The sequence below is a fragment of the Engystomops pustulosus genome, chromosome 2 (genome assembly GCF_040894005.1).
Source record: "Engystomops pustulosus chromosome 2, aEngPut4.maternal, whole genome shotgun sequence".
In the NCBI taxonomy this organism is placed as follows: domain Eukaryota; kingdom Metazoa; phylum Chordata; class Amphibia; order Anura; family Leptodactylidae; genus Engystomops; species Engystomops pustulosus.
The window spans coordinates 72,816,272-72,835,192 of record NC_092412.1 but is presented as its reverse complement, the minus strand read 5'-3'; the positions used below and the strand labels follow the sequence as shown (position 1 = coordinate 72,835,192).

At 41.7% G+C, this 18,921-nt stretch overlaps 1 protein-coding gene across 1 annotated transcript; it reads left to right on the top strand.

The window, feature by feature from the left end:
• The first annotated feature begins 9,603 nt into the window (after positions 1-9,603).
• PCDH8 (protocadherin 8) lies at positions 9,604-16,431 on the top strand. Its single transcript, XM_072135298.1, has 3 exons — positions 9,604-12,181; positions 12,264-12,453; positions 13,897-16,431. Exons 1-3 carry the CDS (start codon positions 9,758-9,760, stop codon positions 14,298-14,300), a joined length of 3,018 nt encoding a protein of 1,005 aa, XP_071991399.1. The 5' UTR covers positions 9,604-9,757; the 3' UTR covers positions 14,301-16,431.
• The last annotated feature ends 2,490 nt before the right edge of the window (positions 16,432-18,921 follow it).

The following is an 18,921-nucleotide window of genomic DNA, read 5'->3' as shown; positions in this document are numbered from 1 at the left end:
ACACGACTATTACAATGCTGGTATTAGCTATCTTTTTACTATCCTCCTCCAATGTAAGGCTTTGTAGCTTGTTTAGTCTCATGATCGGGAGACATTTGTCTCCTGCATGGTTCACATGAACACTGGGGCTCCTTTGAGTCAGGAAAAAGCCTATTGACATGACAAAAAGAAGCTTTTGTTCAGAGGATCAGTTGCACTGGGTGTTTTTCTACTCCCTGTAGGGATCTAAGGATTGATACTTTCAATGACATTTGCTTAATCCTTGTGGCTGTGCCGTATCTGCGTATCCAAGGATAATGCCCAGTTTGGATGTAAGATGAATTTGGTTAGCAGGAGCAGTAATTCCATACCTAAAGTCAAACTGTGCATGTGTTTTAGCAAGGGAAGGGAGGAAAGTGGCCAGATGCTCAGTCTGCTATTGGGTTGGAAGGAACGTAACAGACTGGCTCTTATTAGCCTCAAGCTTGCTTCATTCACATGCCAGGACATCTCCTCCATACATGATCACTGTGCTGGCATGGGATTAGATGGGTGCTGTATATGTTAAGTCTAAGCTCCATATGACAAAAGATAGAGCCAACTGGCATATCCAGGCAACAGAAGGCAATCAGAAAGGGTATTGTAAGGATGCACATGCAGACTTCACCACAAATTGTGGACAGAAATAAAGGATCAATTAATAAAAGCGTCCCATCCATTAAATCACGCCAGAATAATTATCTCTAATTGCCTGTCTAATGACTGGTCCTCCACACAACAGCAGTAACCTATAACAGGAGTCCAATGAAAAGGATCATCGCTGAAGGGTAAAAGCTTAGAGAAAGAAAAAATATCTCTGATTATTAAAATTGCAACGCAACATCTCAACATGTTAGCCGGCCAAGTGAAGCAAGAAATGGCCTCTATTTCTTTAGTTCAGCTTTGCAGAAGTTGTAGTTAATTCTGCTTCCACGTAAAGCAAACAAAGCTTAACAAATGTCTAAATTGTACACCTTGTATGCTTGATCTGTCCTGACACATTGTAAGCTATCTAGCAGGCTGAGGCTTGTCATGTCCTCTAATGGCACTGTTCATGCTGGATCAGCAAAGCATGTCGTCAACCTGAAAGGCCATATGGTCATTACCTGCAAGCTGTGCTTTGATGTGCTGCTTGAGCTTGAGCTATATGAACCCGCATGTTGCATATTCACAAGTTTTATTCATCAGCGCTTCTGTGTCTCGGCAATATCTCTCTACACCCTTCTGTGCTCTTTCAATAAATGGCTCCTGGAGGTGCGGAATACGCCAGATCTGCATTGAGAATTTGTTAGGTGGTTTTAAGTATAACAATAATTAACATAAAACTAACATTTTTTTATGCTGCTCTATATTCATGTATTAGGGACAGTTCACTTTTATTCAACAGTCTCCTCTGTTAAGGGGTTTGAAAAAAGATGGTCAACCCATTTTTGTGTACAACCCCCATAAGAATAGTAATTATAATTCCTTTTTTTATAGCGCACACAGATTCCACAGCCCATAGACATTAGAGCAATCTACCTGGACCTGCTGGTTCTATTATGTGTATGGGAGCCTTCTGACTCCCCATTGACAGACAGGGGGCGTTGACGTGATGTAGAACCCACATTTAGTATAGTCCCCGCTGGAGGTCCAGTAAAGACAAGAGCAAAAAGCTCCACCAGTTACGACCTTGTCTACAGTTTGCAGTTAGTAGATCCCACTCTGTAGCGCTCGCAGAGAAAATTTTAAGACTGCTCTTATAAACGCCTGCCTTAATATATTCCCCCATCTGTGCACCAAAGGAATTTCCTGTACCAAACCGCGTATCACTGGACTGAACTCATGTCATGGGGATGTGGCCTTAGTCTGTTTAGATCACCTGAACACACAGCCAGGCTGAAATCTACATGTGGGAAGGGAGATAATTGGAGGATTAACATCTGTTGACTCTTTCATATGTATGGACACCTTCAGGTGTGAATTTGTGAATTTCTTCCATGGAAAACATTTTTGGGGTCAAAGGAGTATTTTATACAGCAGAACACTGAAGTCCACTATGTTATTGGTGCCCTGTGATACATACATCATACCAGGAAATATTATGATAATGGAGCAAAATATACCCCTTGTTTATGTTTTATGTTTAAGTATTGACACATGCAAAATAATTTAAAAGATTTTAGGGTGAGGAATATGTAAACAAGTTTTAAAGGAGGGGAAAAGGAAAACCTTGCCTCCTAAATGATTTTTACAATTAACATGTAACTACTGGCTGTAGAGCGACATAGAGTCATGTACTTCAGAAACTCTTTGTATTTGTCTCAATCCCAAACCTGTCACCCAGGAATCACTAACAGTCCCAATGACTTTGGAGCTGGTGGCCACCTAGTGTGTCAGGATGGAACTGCAGGCATCCTCAATTAAAACAAATGAAATTTAACTTGGAGGCATAGGCAGGCAGATTAAAAGGTCACATTGCCACAACAAGAGGGGGAGTAGTAAATCAGTTATATTGTCAAAGGAATAAGAAGCAGATATCTGTCAGATTGAAATACAGTGATATTTCTGTACAATGTACGCTAAAAGTATATGCCAAAAGATTTTACCAGGTGAGTATATGTCAGATATTATCCTTTTGATTCTGGTTACATTAGGCATTGGCAGCAATAAAAAAGATTATGATCATGTGATCAATGGTAAACTATACTATAATTGTAAAAGTATACAATTCCATACATGTGTTTGCGCATTTTGCAAGACCAATTCCTAATGATCCCACTCAATGTGATTACAGAACTAAAACAAGCAAAGAGCATGTGAGAAGCAATACTGGTATAAAAATCCAGAGATCAAGATAGTGGAGGAAAGACAACATTACATAGAAAACTACAATACCACATTTAAGGACAAGGGACATAATCACAATGTCACAATGCATAGGGCATATGGGTAAGAATGTGGGCAGGACCCTGGAGCCTGATCATGGGATGAGGGTATAGAACGCAAAGGCCTTGAATGTGAAATGAATTTGTAGACCAAGGATGCAGACAAAGACAATGTCAACACATTTTCTATAAGACAATGTAAAAGGACAAAAAGTTGAAAGAAAACAAAAACTGCTAATATGTAGGAGATCCAAAAATAAAAAGTAGATAACACTTATTGTATAAGGTGTTCTCGAGGTAACGGGGTCGTAACATGACATGAGTATTGTAATAAGGAGGTTCACTAGGTTGATGTTGGGTTATTTTAAAAGGGTATTTTAGTAATCAGAAATATTAAGATACTATTAATATGTTATATCTATATCCAACTTTACCTAGACAAAGAAAATATTAATATCCAAGGATAAACAATGAGAACATACAGAGCATGAATGTGCTGGGAAGAAGACGTCACGGACATGAGTCCACAGCACAGACAACACACCCTGGTTATGTGCCACCGACGGAATGAACAATTAGGAGATGAAGACAAAGTAGGACAAAGCGGTGATCTTGAATGTCACACATAGGCAGACATTTAATAGCATTAAACAATTGAGTGTGACCATAACCTGATAAAAATAGTTGATCCTCTGGATAATTAACCTTGTCTTTCTTGGTTTCATGCCAGGTTTCTATGTGACAGCATGCAGACGTTCAGATGTGAAGAGAAAAAAAAAAATCACATTTCGCCCATGAGATGATATTCATGAATGCTTCGACTTCTAAAAGTGTCCTTCAGGAGTGGATGAGTACAAGTCCTATCTTTAGCAGGTTTTGTCAGTACTCAGTGTATGTCATTGATAGATTCGCATTTAGTTCTACAGCAGCTAAAGAGTTACACTTTCCAAATATATATAGGCAATGTATCGGAGAGAAAAATAAAGCAGAGAAAGCGATAGAGAAGAAGCATAGGAGAGAGATTGATTTCACTTCTAAGTGCTGGAATAAGAGAATGTAAGACAGTTTAATGCATCTGCCAAAATAAGGTTGTTAAATTCTGTATTCTTCACGAGAGGCTAGTGGTGAAACATCCATAATACCATATATAAGATCGAGCAGTGGGGATCAAACGTGTCATTACAGATCATGGATTGTAAGCTCTTGCGAGCAGGACCCTCTTCCTATTGTTTCTTCTGACTGTGCTCTGTAATGTCTTCTTTTTTGTTCAATAGGTATAATATGACTGTTGAGCCCTGTGGGAGATGATGGCACTTTATAAATGGTAATTATTGTATATGATTTATTCTGAGTGGGGACAGAATATTACTCATGAACACAATGTATTGATCAATGTACACTGCATTTATACTGTACTAAGTTACACAGTACTTTTGTATCCTTTCTTACCTTTCCTTATGGCATCAGATATGGGTGGTCAAATATCACCTGGTTTGAAAGAGGAATTGCATTACTGTGTCAGTCACTGATTATGTATTCACCTGAAATATGGGAAATGAACTATATGATTTTATACAGTTACAACTTAAGAACACCTGACTTACAGATGACCCGTAGTTACAGATGGACCTTTTTTCCCACTGGGACCTCTGGTGAAGCTCTCTGGAAGCTTTACTTTAGTCCTAGGCAGCAAGGATCAGGTGTAAGGTGTCTATAATGAAGTTTAATTGATAATCCTTGTTGCCATGACAGCTCAAAACTGTGAAAATCCAATTGTCACAGGGACAATAAAAATATTGTCTGGAGCAAGAATTATAAAATATACCTGTTTCGACTTACATACAAATTCAACTTAAAGGAAATCTACCATTTTGATTGCATGCATTATAAACCAAACATACCTTGAGACTGCTATAGCAACACTACTGCAGAAACATATCTTGTTTAATCGCTGACCCAAGGGGTTTTGCAGAAAATACAATTATAACTTCCACCTTGGGAAAGCTGGATTGAATTCAGCCTGACGTTCATAAGCACATTACACAGGGCTTCCTGAACTGTCCAAACAGGACTAATCACCATGACTGTACCCACACTGCCCTGATCATTAAAATAATGGATGTGTCTGAATTGAAAAGCGCACACATTCAGGATGCTTAGAACTTACTCTGGTACACAATGGGGGTCATTTACTAAGGGCCCGATTTGCATTTTCCCGACGTGTTACCCGAATATTTCCGATTTGCGTCGATTTTCCCTGAATTGCCCCAGGATTTTGGCGCACACGATCGGATTGTGGCGCATCGGCGCTGGCATGCATGTGACGGAAATCGGGGGGCGAGGTCGAACGAAAACCCGATGGATTCGGAAAAACCACCGCATTTAAAAATAAAAAATTGGTCGCACGCACAATACTTACATGCACCAGGAAGAGATCAGTGAACTCCGACGCAACTCGGCGGACCTCGGCGCAGCAGCAACACCTGGTGGACATCGGGACCTTCATGAATCAGGACCTTCATGAATCGACAGAAGACCCGAACGCTTGTACGAGAAGCCACCGCTGGAACGCGAATGGACCGCGTAAGTAAATGTGCCCCAATGTATTCAATCTTCTGATAACGTATATAAGAGTGCTAAGCCGCTGCCTACTGCAGATTAAACTGGGGTGAGAAAGAGACCACATTTGATTTTCAAGCTACAAGTCCCTGGAGGTCTACAGCAGAAACATATCTTGTTTAATCGCTGGCCCAAGGGGTTTTGCAGAAAATACAATTATAACTTTCAGGACCTTGGGAAAGCTGGATTGCATTCAGCCTGACGTTCATAAACACATTACACAGGGCTTCCTGAACTGTCCAAACAGGACTAATGAACCTGAGCTGAATCACTTATACACAGCAACACAGCACAAAGCAACAGAGCCTCATTATTATAATTTTATAATGCAAGAAATACAAGAAATGTTTCTGCATCAGTGTAGCTACAGCATTCTCAAGGTATGTTTGCTTCATAATGCATCAAATCAAACGGTAGTTTTCCTTTAAAGGCTTGACACATCGGGTCACCTAGAAAAGAAAGTTATAATTAGCAGCACAAGATGCCCGGGCCGCTAGTAATACACGCCCCCGCACCTCCCGCTTGGCGCATGGGAGAGGGAGGTGACGTCACGCGAGAGGCATGAATTCACACCTCCTTTGTGATGTCACCTCCCACTCCCAGCATGGAAGAGGGAGGTGCAGGGCTATGCATTATTAGAAGCCCATAGCACCAAACATCTTGTCCCTGCGCTACATGCTGCTAATTATAACTTTCTTTTGAAGGTGATCTCGGTATGTCATGATTTGCAACGGACAGCATCGGGATCAAGGTGAAGAGGGGCAGAATATTTGTGAACATTTGTAGCCTTTTTTGTTTTTGTTTTTTGATGGTTGATAGAGATTTTTCCTTTCACAGTATGAGTTGTACCTAAGTGAGAAGATATCGGAAACAGATCTCTTTCTAGACAACTACTTTTTGCCCATAATTTGGGAAATCCAGTTGGATGTAGGCAGGCATCACTCCATCACATGCTCATACTTCTGTATGTTTTAGAGACGTCAGTGCTGCTTCCACTGATGAAGCTATCCCCATGTGTTCTGTGTTCTCGTCTTTGTATAGCAGTCTTATTACATTATCAAAATAGCTGCCTGGATGCTTCAAAGAGATTGTGAAGCCATTTCTCTACACATAAAGAGTAATACGCTGTAATCACCATGACTGTACCCACACTGCCCTGATCATTAAAATAATGGATGTGTCTGAATTGAAAAGCGCACACATTCAGGATGCTTAGAACTTACTCTGGTACACAATGTATTCAATCTTCTGATAACGTATACCAAAGAGTGCTAAGTCGCTGCCTACTGCAGATTAAACTGGGGTGAGAAAGAGACCACATTTGATTTTCAAGCTACAAGTCCCTGGAGGTCTACAGAACCAGATCGTACTTTAGATATGTGAAGTACATAGATCTACATGTGATAATCATCAAGGGAACTGTGAGAGTTGTAGCCAAACCTTCTGCTGCCGCTTTTGGAGAAGGGCTATTAACATCCTCAGAGTAAGAGGAACATATGCTCTTGTATCTACATACTTGGCATACAGTATCATGTGCTCACTACAGGGAGATGTATCATAAGGGTTAATAAATATGTCATATCCCACTTTTTGCTAAGATATTACAGGTCCTGACAATATTAAAAAATGCCTCTAATTCAGTGAATCTTTTTAAGAAATAATTTTAACAGGTTTTACTAGAATTTTAATATCGATGACCTATACAGATCATCACTATCTGACTGATGGAGACAACACTCATGGCACTCCCACTCATCAGCTGTTTGAAGGGATCACAGCCAAAAATGTTATAGAGGCTGGATGTATAAGTACATGCAACAGAAGCTACAGCATGTACAGCAAGAGGCTGCAGCCAGAGCCCAAGAATCACAGTCTTAATCAGCTTAGTAGCAGGGGGCAGAAGTTAGACAATCACCAATTTATATTCTAGAACTATCTTAACAATAAAACAATCAATATAAAGATCCTGCAAAACCCCTTTAAAACATCAAGTGTGATACATATACCTTTAAAAGACCAAATGCATACTTGCATTTGCTAATAATACTACAGTATAGGATAGACATCAAATGGCTCGCCTAGAATAGCTTTGTTCATCAGAGGAGAGTGCCACCTTATTCACAGGTCACATGTGGTATTGCAGCTCAGTTTCATATACTTTAAATAAGCTAAACTGCAATACCACATACATCTCATTGGCAGCGGTGGCAATTGTTCCTGGTAAAGAGCAGCCACATTTTACTGATCCTGGACAATCCCTTTGTATGGATCCATAATACTACATCCTTCACAGAGAATAAAGGAGACCCATCAGGTATATAACAAGAGCCATATGGGAATGTACAGGATGTATTCAGGCAGCTTTGCTATGAGCTTTTATAAAAAAAAAAAGTTTCATCTGCTGTATAACTGATACATGTCAAATTTTCCAATCTATATTCTGAATATTGACTGTAGAATTTAGGGGAAAATAGTCTGAACTGCTAAAACTGTGAAGAAGGTTACATGTAAGGATGGTCATATACTAAAGAGCTGAGCGTGAATGTGTGCTCAAAAGGGAGAGGGGAGTGAGTCATTGAGCAAAAACATTCCTTTCAAAATAAAATTATCAGGAAATTATCATTAAAATCCAACATCCCTGATCCTTCATCTAATGATCTTCACTGTCTCAGATTTTTTTGCAATATAACCAATTTGTCTCATTGTTTAGAAATAGAGCATTATATGATTAAACTCATGAATCTATGAGTCCTATCACTCTGATAAATAATGAGATGTGTAAAGAAATGTATTCTGAGCTTCTTGCCTGATATCCCACGAGTGTACTGTACATTCATTAAATAATAGCTGGCTAGTAAATCTGTATGACCTAGCCTATACCTCTAGGGTCATTCTCCCTGTAGCAGGTCGCTGGAAATGACCTCTGTCCTCCTAGGATTCAGGCAGTCCTTGACACGATGCTATGAAGCTATGCTAAAGTAATATTTGGGGAAGGTTTGGCCATAATGAAATGTGTGCTGCACGTGCTCCAGTAGCCCGGGGCTAGTAAGAGCTGCACTCTGCCTATGTCTTCATACATTGGGGAGGCAGATGGCGGAGTCCCTGAAGGTTCGTGCCAGGTTTAACCCCCCACTGTGTTTTTGTGAGCCTGGAACGAGACTGGTGTTGCTTCCCAGAGAGGCAGAAAATGAAAATCCCCTAAATAGGCGGAACAGAGCATCAGGAGGGATCACTTACTAAATGCATTCTAATGGGAGCAGGCCATTGTAGCCCTTTCAGCCCATCTCATCGTTTAGCCAAAGAGTTATGGCACTGATGGCTCCTGAATGGATACATGTGGCGCCTGCTCATTATATTCATCTTAGTCCAACTCCTCTGTGGAAACTGTGCAACTTTGTCCCCTGACATAATACAGACATTGGGGTCTCCAGTGGGATAGCCTGCCATGCCATTATCCTGCTGCAGCTAACGAGCCCTTCATAAGCCTTTGATACTGTCTGATCTCTGAGTCCTTTCCAAAGCTCCTCAAGCTTCTGCTAAATCCTATTTGGAACATTTAATTCTTTCTTGGGTCTGCTAGTGTCCAGGGCAGTGACATGCATACTGAAAAGCAAATTGCAGCTCTGATCACTATGATGTGCACTGTATTCAGGGTAATCCTTCAATCTCATTTAGGGCTTCTGCTATGATCATTCTAAGTGTGGATGGAGTTGTCTGTAACTAGGCAGATCCCGATGAAGTCGGGATATTGGTAAATAACAAGGCACCTGCTTCTCAGGAGGGGGTCACATTCTCACATTTAACAAACCCCTCACTTTGCTCCTGCGTCCTCTAGTCATCTCGTGTGCATCCTTGATACAGAAAAAGGACAAACAAAAGAAGTCTCTTGTTTCTCCTTTAAGACTCTGGAATAACTCCTTTGTTGCTAGACGAGCCACCAACTCTTGACACATCTATTCATTACTCTTGTATAAAGCAGTGAAATAGTTAAATCAGTGCTATGGGAAGAATTCGGGAGGATGCTGTCAGAGGGAGGCGTGTGATTGGCTGCTGTGTGCTCTGATTTGCATGTCTGAGCTTATAAAACCCCCCCGAAGAGTGGCCAGACCAGCTCAGAACTCCAGACTCCTAGCAAGGCTAGCCTGGCACTAGCACAGCAGACTCTTTCTCTTGCCCACATTCATGCAGTCTTCATAGAGATCACACAGCATCTTTCTTTACTCCTGCAGCTGGTGCAACATTGACTTTAGAAAATGACTTTTATGGGAAAGGGATGCAACTCCAGGAATTTTGACTATTGCCTTCTGTGCTTTTTTACCCTGGTATCAATTGCTACCTGCAAGACTATACGATACAGGACTTATGAAGAGGATGACCCTGGCACAGTGATAGGCACCTTAGCGGAAGATCTGCATCATAACATACCTGAAGATGGAAGTTTCCGTCTGATGAAGCAGTTTAATAGCTCCCTGATCCGGGTGAGAGAGAGTGATGGGCAGCTGAGCATCGGGGAGAGGATAGACCGGGAGCAGATCTGCAAGCAATCCCTTACCTGTAACCTGGCACTGGACGTGGTGATTTTCTCCAAGGAGCAGTTCAAGCTGATCCATGTCGAGGTGGAGGTAAAAGACATCAATGACAACAGCCCTCACTTCCCCAGCCAGGAGATACCTGTGGAAGTGTCAGAAAGCGCTTCTGTAGGCACCAGGATCCCCCTGGAGATAGCTGTGGATGAGGATGTGGGCTCCAACTCCATCCAGAGCTTCCAAATCTCAGTCAACAGTCACTTCAGCATCGATGTCCAGACCAGGGCAGATGGAGTTAAATATGCAGACTTGGTCCTGATGAAGGAGCTGGATAGGGAGAGTCAATCAGCCTATACATTGGAACTAGTGGCCATGGATGGAGGAAGCCCCTCACTATCTGGTAGTGCAATGGTTAATGTCCGGGTCTTGGACTTCAATGATAACAGCCCAGTCTTTGAGAGAAGTACAGTCACTGTGGAGCTGATGGAGGACGCTCCTGTAGGATACCTGCTGCTGGACCTCAATGCTGTGGATCCTGATGAAGGGGCTAATGGAGAGATAGTCTATGGCTTTAGCCCCCAGGTGTCTCCAGAGGTACGTCAGCTCTTTAAGATTGATCCCAAATCTGGTCGCCTCACACTTGAAGGTCAGGTTGACTTTGAGACAAAGCAGACTTATGAGTTTGATGTTCAGGCTCAGGACTTAGGTCCTAACCCATTGACCTCTACCTGTAAAGTGATTGTTCATGTTCTGGATGTGAATGACAATGCTCCTGCCATCACCATCACCCCCCTGACCTCGATCAGCGCTGGGGTCGCCTATATCACTGAGGCGGCCGCTAAGGACAGCTTTGTAGCTCTCATCAGCACCACGGACAGGGACTCCGGAGCTAATGGCCAGGTGCACTGCACCCTCTATGGGCACGAGCACTTCAAGCTGCAGCAAGCCTACGAGGATAGCTTCATGATAGTCACCACATCTCCTCTGGACAGGGAGAAGATCTCAGAGTACAACCTGACAGTGGTGGCCGAGGACCTGGGCTCCCCACCATACAAGACCATCAAGCAGTACACTATCAGGGTGAGCGATGAGAATGACAATGCCCCAGTGTTTGCCAAACCACTTTATGAGGTGTCGGTCATGGAGAACAATGCCCCCGGAGCTTATATCACTACAGTGGTCGCCAGAGACCCTGATCTAGGGCACAATGGTAAAGTCATCTACAGACTGGCAGAATCTGAAGTGAATGGTGCCCCTATCTCCACCTATGTGTCCTTAGACCCTGCAACTGGAGCCATCTATGCCCTGAGAACCTTCAACTATGAGATCCTGAAGCAGCTGGATCTGAGGATCACAGCCAGTGATGGAGGATCTCCACAGCTCACCAGCAGCTCCATCATCAAGGTGAAGATTGTGGACCAAAATGACAATGCCCCCGTGATCATTAACCCTGTGCTGTCCAATGGCTCTGCAGAAGTGGTGCTCCCAGCCAGGGCACCCCATGGCTTTCTTGTCACCCAGATCAAAGCCAAGGACGCAGATGAGGGAGTCAATGCAGAGATGTCCTTCAGCCTGACAGAAGAGAGACCCAACCTGTTCACCATCAACAAGGTGACAGGTGAGGTGTTCCTGACAGCAGACGTCAGTGATGACCTGGGCCAGGTGTTCAGGATAGTGGTCACGGTGACAGACAATGGCAGACCCCCGCTGTCCAGCACAGCCACCGTCAGCTTCCTGGTCACCGCCGCCACCCCTCCGGCCAACCATGAGCTCATGCAGCCAAGTTCTTGGGAAGAGAAAGTTTCCCACTGGGACATTCCCCTGATCGTCATCATTGTCCTGGCCGGCAGCTGCACCCTGCTCCTGGCGGCCATCATCACCATCGCCACCACCTGCAACAAGCGCAGGAAGGAGAATAAGGCCGGCAAGACGGAGAGGGACATCTCCGAGCTGGAGAAGGGCGAGCAGGACGACGAGGAGCTCATAGACAGCCAGAAGGGCAACCTGTTCGATGCCCGACCCTTCCCCAATGCCACCCCATTCACGGGCACGGAGCCGGCAGCGGTCACCCCGGAGGTGCCCAGCACGGAGGAGAACTTCCCCACCTGCCTGTACGACACCCAGAAGAGGCTGAGGAGCGCCAACAGCGAGGTAAGAGACGGCTGCCGGGTACGGCCGCTGCGGGGACGGGAGGGCAGCTCGGAGCACGGCTATAACCCGCTTATCTCCCCAGAACTACGGCAAGGAAGCGGGGCACACCGTCACTGTGTGGAAGGGACACTCCTTCAACACCATCTCCATCCGGGAAGCCGAGAAGTTCAGCGGCAAAGACAGCGGCAAAGGGGACAGCGACTTCAACGACAGCGACTCCGACATCAGCGGGGACGCCCTGAAGAAGGACCTCATCAACCACATGCAGACAGGTGCGTTACCTCTACATATAGCCGCATGTCACTGTACCTGTCTAGTGTATAGTCCACATGCAGACAGGTGCGTTATCTCTACATATAGCCGCAAGTCACTGTATCTAGTGTATAGTCCACATGCAGACAGGTGCGTTATCGCAACATATAAAGTCGCATGACACAGTATCTGTATCTAGTGTATAGTCTACATGCAGACAGGTGCGTTATCTCTACATATAAAGTCGCATAAAACTCTATCTGTATCGAGTGTATAGTCCACTTGCAGACAGGTGCGTTATCGCAACATATAAAGTCGCATGCCACTGTATCTGTATCTAGTGTATAGTCCACATGCAGACAGGTGCGTTATCTCTACATGTAAAGTCCCATGCCACTGTATCTGTATCTAGTCTATCGTCTACATGCAGACAGTTGCGTTATCGCTACATATAAAGTCGCATACCACTGTATCTGTATCTAATCCAGGTGTGTTATCTCTACATATAGCCGCATGCCACTGTTTCTGTATCTAGTCTATAGTCCACAGGCAGACAGGCTCGTTATCTCTACACAGCCCCATAGCTGTATGACTAGTTATCTGTATCCAATCTATAGTCCACACAGTGATCTACTCACTTTCCTATGCACTATTCCACGATCTGTATTATACATCTCTCTGTTTATCCATGGATCTATCAATGATCAATCATCTGCTTCCACTATTTGCCTTCAATATCTGTATTTTCACTTTTACCATCTTTCTATCTTATTATCTAACTATTTATCTATCTATCTATCTATCTATCCATGTAATCTATTCACTATCTACATCCACTTTATCTATTCATATCTCTATCATCCATCCATTCATCCATCAATTAATCTATCTGTTCAATATTTCATTGTCTCTTTCCACTATCTGTATTCTCTTTAAATATCTATATTCTATCTCTCTATCTATCTATCTCTCTATCTATCTATCTATCTATCTATCCATATTCTATCTTTCTATCTATCTATTTATTCAATACCATATTTCACTATCTACTTCCACTATCTGTATTCTTTTTTTCTTCTAAAAATCTATCTGTCTGTATACAGTAGAATAGTAGAAAGATATACAATTCCACCTTAAACACCACCAATTGTTTTTGAAATGTATTAAAATACTATTTTTTGCACCAATATCCTGTCCCATAGTTTTCTTCAATCTATCTGCTTCATTGATCAATACTGAATAACCAACCCCCCCCCCAAAAAAAATTCACATAAATAAAAATATTAATAAAGTGACAATCTATCTGCCTACTATAGAATAAAATGGGCTTTGCTATTTAGTACAAATATGACAGTGTTAATATATCAATGTATATAGAACATCAGCATCACATAAACCCAGTGTAACAAAGAGACAAGGACAATGCCCTTTATATTAATCTTCTATTGTTATTTGTATTGTAGGACTGTGGGCCTGTACTACGGAGTGTAAAATCCTAGGTCATTCTGACCGATGTTGGAGTCCATCATGTGGAAGACCACCAAATGTCCACCCTGCAGCCTTGCACACAGGCCAGCTCTCGGTTTCCAGCTTTGGCAAGAGCACATCTCTTCCCCGAGACCCTCTGCATAGAGATAACTATTACCAGTCATCACAAGCACACCTCCAAAAAACAGGTGGACTCCAGTGTGTATATGAGAAGGTGCCACCCAAAGACTATGACAGCAGGACAATTACTTTAATCTCACCTCCGAGGTCTGGCAGGCTTCCTGACTTGCAGGAAATCAGCATGCCTCTTTATAAGTCTCCTGGCACGAGCCGGTATGTGCCACCACAAGACACCACCTCTGAGCAGGATGAACTTTAGTCTGACACAGTTGCACCTGTACAGTCTGTTAAGGACAGTCACAATCTGTGTAAATGGGACTGCATAACTCTAAGAGTTTTAAGTTATTGACCATAGTTAAATTATAAGGATTCTTTATTAAGGTACAAGACGTCTTAATGCACTTCATTTGCCATAGTCCAAGTGATGTCTATGGGGTTATTTATTACAAAGTCTTCCAATTCTAATGGTCAAGAATTTTTCAATTTTATGTGATGAATTTGACAATGCAAGACCAGACCAGTTCAGATCATATGGATTCTCATTATAAAAAAAATGAATGCAGAAAAAAGATGGCGCTACCCAGAAGGTTTAGTTGGCATTGGTAGCCTCTTTGTTTTTGCTGCATCGGTTTTTTTATATAAATGAGGTCGAATTTTTGTAAATATATTTTACAAAATTTATAAACGTATATATACATACAGTACTCCCATTTTCTGTTACAAATTGTGTAGTTTCCACAACTTGTTGCAAAAAAATATTCTAAAATAGTGGGAAAAAGATTGAAATAATATACTCCCATTTCTTTGCTGCTCCCCTATACTATGCTGCACTAGTCTGCCTATATGGTAACTACAACCACCATTTGTAAAAATTCATATCCACCCCAGTTCCATCAGAGACATATAATTACACAGTCATGATTGAATATCACTACATTAACAGTCTCCAGTCCCATTGACAGTCTCTCATCAGATTACCAGTAGCTAGTCTCAATACCAGTCTTGCATTACCAGGCTCTAGTCCCATCACTTGGCTCTCCTCTACGCCCAGTATCTAATCTCATTACCAGTCTCTAGGTCCATTACTTGTCTCTCCTCTACTACCAGTAACTAGTCCCATTACCAGTCTCTAGACCCATTACATTTCCCTACCCTATTACAAGTATCTAGTCCCATTAACAGTTTCTAGTCCCATTATTTGTCTTCACTCTACTACCAGTCTCTAGTCCCATTACTTGTTTCTACTCTGTTACTAGTACCTAGCCCCATTACCAGTCTCTACTCCTATTACCAGTTCCTAGTCCCATTACCAGTCTCTACTCCCATTACCAGTCTCTATTCCCAATACCAGTCTCTACTCCTAATACTAGTACTTAGTCCCATCACCAGTTTCTATTCCCATTACCACCCTCTAGTCCCATTACTAGTCTTGATTCCCATTACCAGATTCTTATACCATTACAAATCATTGACCATACTTCTCACTATGGAGGAAATACCTGCCTGGCATTATTTACATTTTTTCAAAGCTTCATATATGACAACCCATTGTACTTTTCTAAAACTAGTGCATTCACCTACATGGCATCTAGAGAAATGGACATCCTCATTTTTGTATAGAAAGATATAATATATCAGTGTTCTGTATGTTACATTGTACATTCTCCTAGCATTATGTAAGTGTACTTGTACCTGGATAAACAGTAGCCAATGTGTGTGTATATTTCTTATATACAGTCACACATACACTCGTTGAAACAATGGGAGGAATCTATCAAAGTCTTACTCCAGAGGCCTAAAATAATTCTACCAAATGAAACCTTTTCAAATGCATAATATTTTTTTATTTATGGAATTATTTGGGCTTAACGGAGTAGCTTTTGCGTAAAGGCAAAATGTTGATAATTTCCCCCCAATGTGCCTTAAATCAAAGAAATGGTGGGATCAATATGGTCAGGTCAATATCATTTGATATTAGTAAACAAATCTTGTTTGACGTTTCTGTAATTTTTATGAAATGTGCAGTATTTAATTTTTTTACTGTGTTTTTGCTCTGATCTCACACATGGCTTGCCATTTGGTAGTGAAATTACATGACTACTGTGTACTTGTAATAAGTTTGTAAATAGTGGTAAAAAATTGTTCTATTTTTATATGAAAATTTTCAAAAAGATTGCCAAAGGAACTATGTGTATAAATACAATTCTAAACTTAAGTCACTTGAAATGTATATGTTGAAATGTACATTTTTACAATCCTTGAAAATACTTGACCTGAAAAGTGTGAGTTGTAGATTATGCACCAGTGGACCATATACAATGTTACTGCGTTTTTATTTCCGCAACTGACGTCACCATCAAACACAATAAAGTATTTGTGAATTCTGTCAAGTGTTTCTCTAGAAATTATCCATCACATGCCATATTTCCAGTAAGACCATTACAACATTCTGGTTCCAGACTCCATCAATTGAATTGAATGGGAATTCCATATGGAGGTGGTTTTTTTGTTAACTTCTAGTGTATGGGCTGTCATTTATGTTTCCACCATAGAACTCAAATATATGTTTTTATCTTATATACTTATTTACTAATTTACTAAGTGCCACATGGGGGTCATAGTGGGAGCACATTATACTAGTTTACCAGGTAGTTGGTTAATATGACAACATTTTGATATGAAAAATATACAATGAAAATAAGAGATTTTAGGAGTAATAGAAGTTGTTGTATTCAGACATACTGCAAATGCACTATAATTTTATTTTTTTTAAACGCAATAAGCTATAATGAATTAATCATGTTTATTGTCAATGGGGCATCTACCTCTTCTTAGAGCGACAGTGTGTGGCCAAAACTATTTACAATGTAGGGCACTGATCCTTCCATTTTTGTGAGAAAATTGGGGAACATTGGGGAAAATAAATTTCTCACCTTATTTTCCATTTTTCTTACACCAAAGACGCCTTTCATTACTCTATTTCTGGGCCCAAATATAACGACATGCCTAAAGATGTGGATTGTAGCATTATAATCCCAATGATAAAAACCCCACTATCTTATTATGGAAAAATTTCTCCATATTCACATAGCATGACACCGTATAATATCCAAATAATATCTTGCCCTGGGGCCTGAAAGATCGTGCATGGATCAGATTGACTGGATCAGAGATGGTTGATGTCTCTTGTCTGCACTTACCATGCTTCTATGCGTCTACCACAGATTTCCCACCTACAGGTTGTTTGTTGTGGTGCACATCCACTATAACAATGCTCTGGGTTCTCCATGAGTCTCTGTGGCTTCTAGAGCCCCATCCCTTTTTGGAATTACTCCCAACAACAATCAATTCTGTGATTTTGGTTCTGTCCCAGAACCTTACATGTATGACCAATAATATATGTTCCAACACTTCCTTGACTCAAAGCACATGCTCTCTCATACTAATCTCATTGTGCATCACTGCAGCTAGAATGTGGTGCAACCAGACCTAGAAAGATTGTAATGTGGGTAGGCTACATCTGCCCCCATATGAGCTCTACATCTGCTAGATCCTAATGCCAGTCTTGGTGCCGCGAAACATGTGAACACTACTTGTTTGTTGCACATTTGTGTTCTGGGTCAGTGCAATCACCACATACCCATGGATGGAGTTTAAGGGGTAAATGCCTGGAAGCAAATGGCTTTAAGATTAGCCCTAAGCCAAATCAGTTCATCGAGGAGGGAGGGGGATTTACTAGGCATGTATGAAGCGCCATCTCCACCAGTTTTTTGAGTGGGAATGGGGCAGACAGCAGGTATACAGGGGTTTGAATGCCTTGGCCCACCACAATTAATATAGCCAGAGTGGAAACCAAGTCTCCACCTGGCAGATCCTGGCTGGAGCCTCTTAGTGTATCCGGCACACAGTGAGTTGGCTAGGGGGAATAATGAGACTGGCGTTCAAAACGGCAGTGTTAATACATTCCCAACATTGGGTCCACACCGGTTGTATTAAAAAGATGCTCATTTTTTCACTCTATCAATGCTCTGGAATAATATACTACCACTGGAATAGTTGTGACTTTGTCTCAGGCTCACCATATTCTCCAGCTCTCTTGATAGGTTGCCTAGATGGCACTAGAGCTGTGGCAACAGTAACCATTAAGTGAGCATGGCACTGTCATGTTCAAGACCCGCACGGATGTTTAAGCCCCCACCTAGAGATGTGTGAGACTATATATTTTATTTATATTTTATGTTTGGAAGGGTTGAACAGAGGGCAAAATTAGTTTTTATAGGGACAGTGTGGACTATCCTTTTAAAGGTGGGCACTAAATGAGGAATAGGATAAGTTGGATGCTGAGGATTCCCCTGATCACTGCTGCATCTACATTCAAATTGCAACACACCCCTCCTCATTCAATGGTGATGTGATGCTTCAATCTACTCCCCGAGGCCATGAATATCTACCCTTAATTTAATGTTATTCTTAAATATGAAGTATTTTTTAATATTATTTAATAGAATTATGGTGTTCATCTTGGTTTTGGTAGAAAACCTTAGAAGCCCTGAATAGGACTCAGTTGGCCATTTGGTATTGCAGGAAGGTATGCCAAATATAGCATGATATGTCTCTTGGCACATCTGACTTCATCCAGTGTTAAGCCCTTACCAACGTGGGACATACCATCGGCTGCGGGTGTATGGAGAGGGATCAAGGTGTTTTTTTTGCCACTGGCAAAGCTGCGATTTGCACACTGTAATAGATTGTGTGGAAATTCCCATATACTGCCATACTGTAGTACGGCAGTATAGAGTGTTAAAGTACACTGTTAAAGTACACTGGCAAACCTTTTATAGACTGAATGCCCAAAACTACAACTAAAACCCAGTGGTATT

Excerpts from the sequence above, each read along its gene's own strand:
- PCDH8 (XM_072135298.1), top strand. The coding sequence starts at position 9,758 with ATGACTTTTATGGGAAAGGGATGCAACTCCAGGAATTTTGACTATTGC. Across the intron at positions 12,182-12,263 it reads TGAGGAGCGCCAACAGCGAG|AACTACGGCAAGGAAGCGGG; the intron begins GTAAGAGACGGC and ends TTATCTCCCCAG. Across the intron at positions 12,454-13,896 it reads CATCAACCACATGCAGACAG|GACTGTGGGCCTGTACTACG; the intron begins GTGCGTTACCTC and ends TTTGTATTGTAG.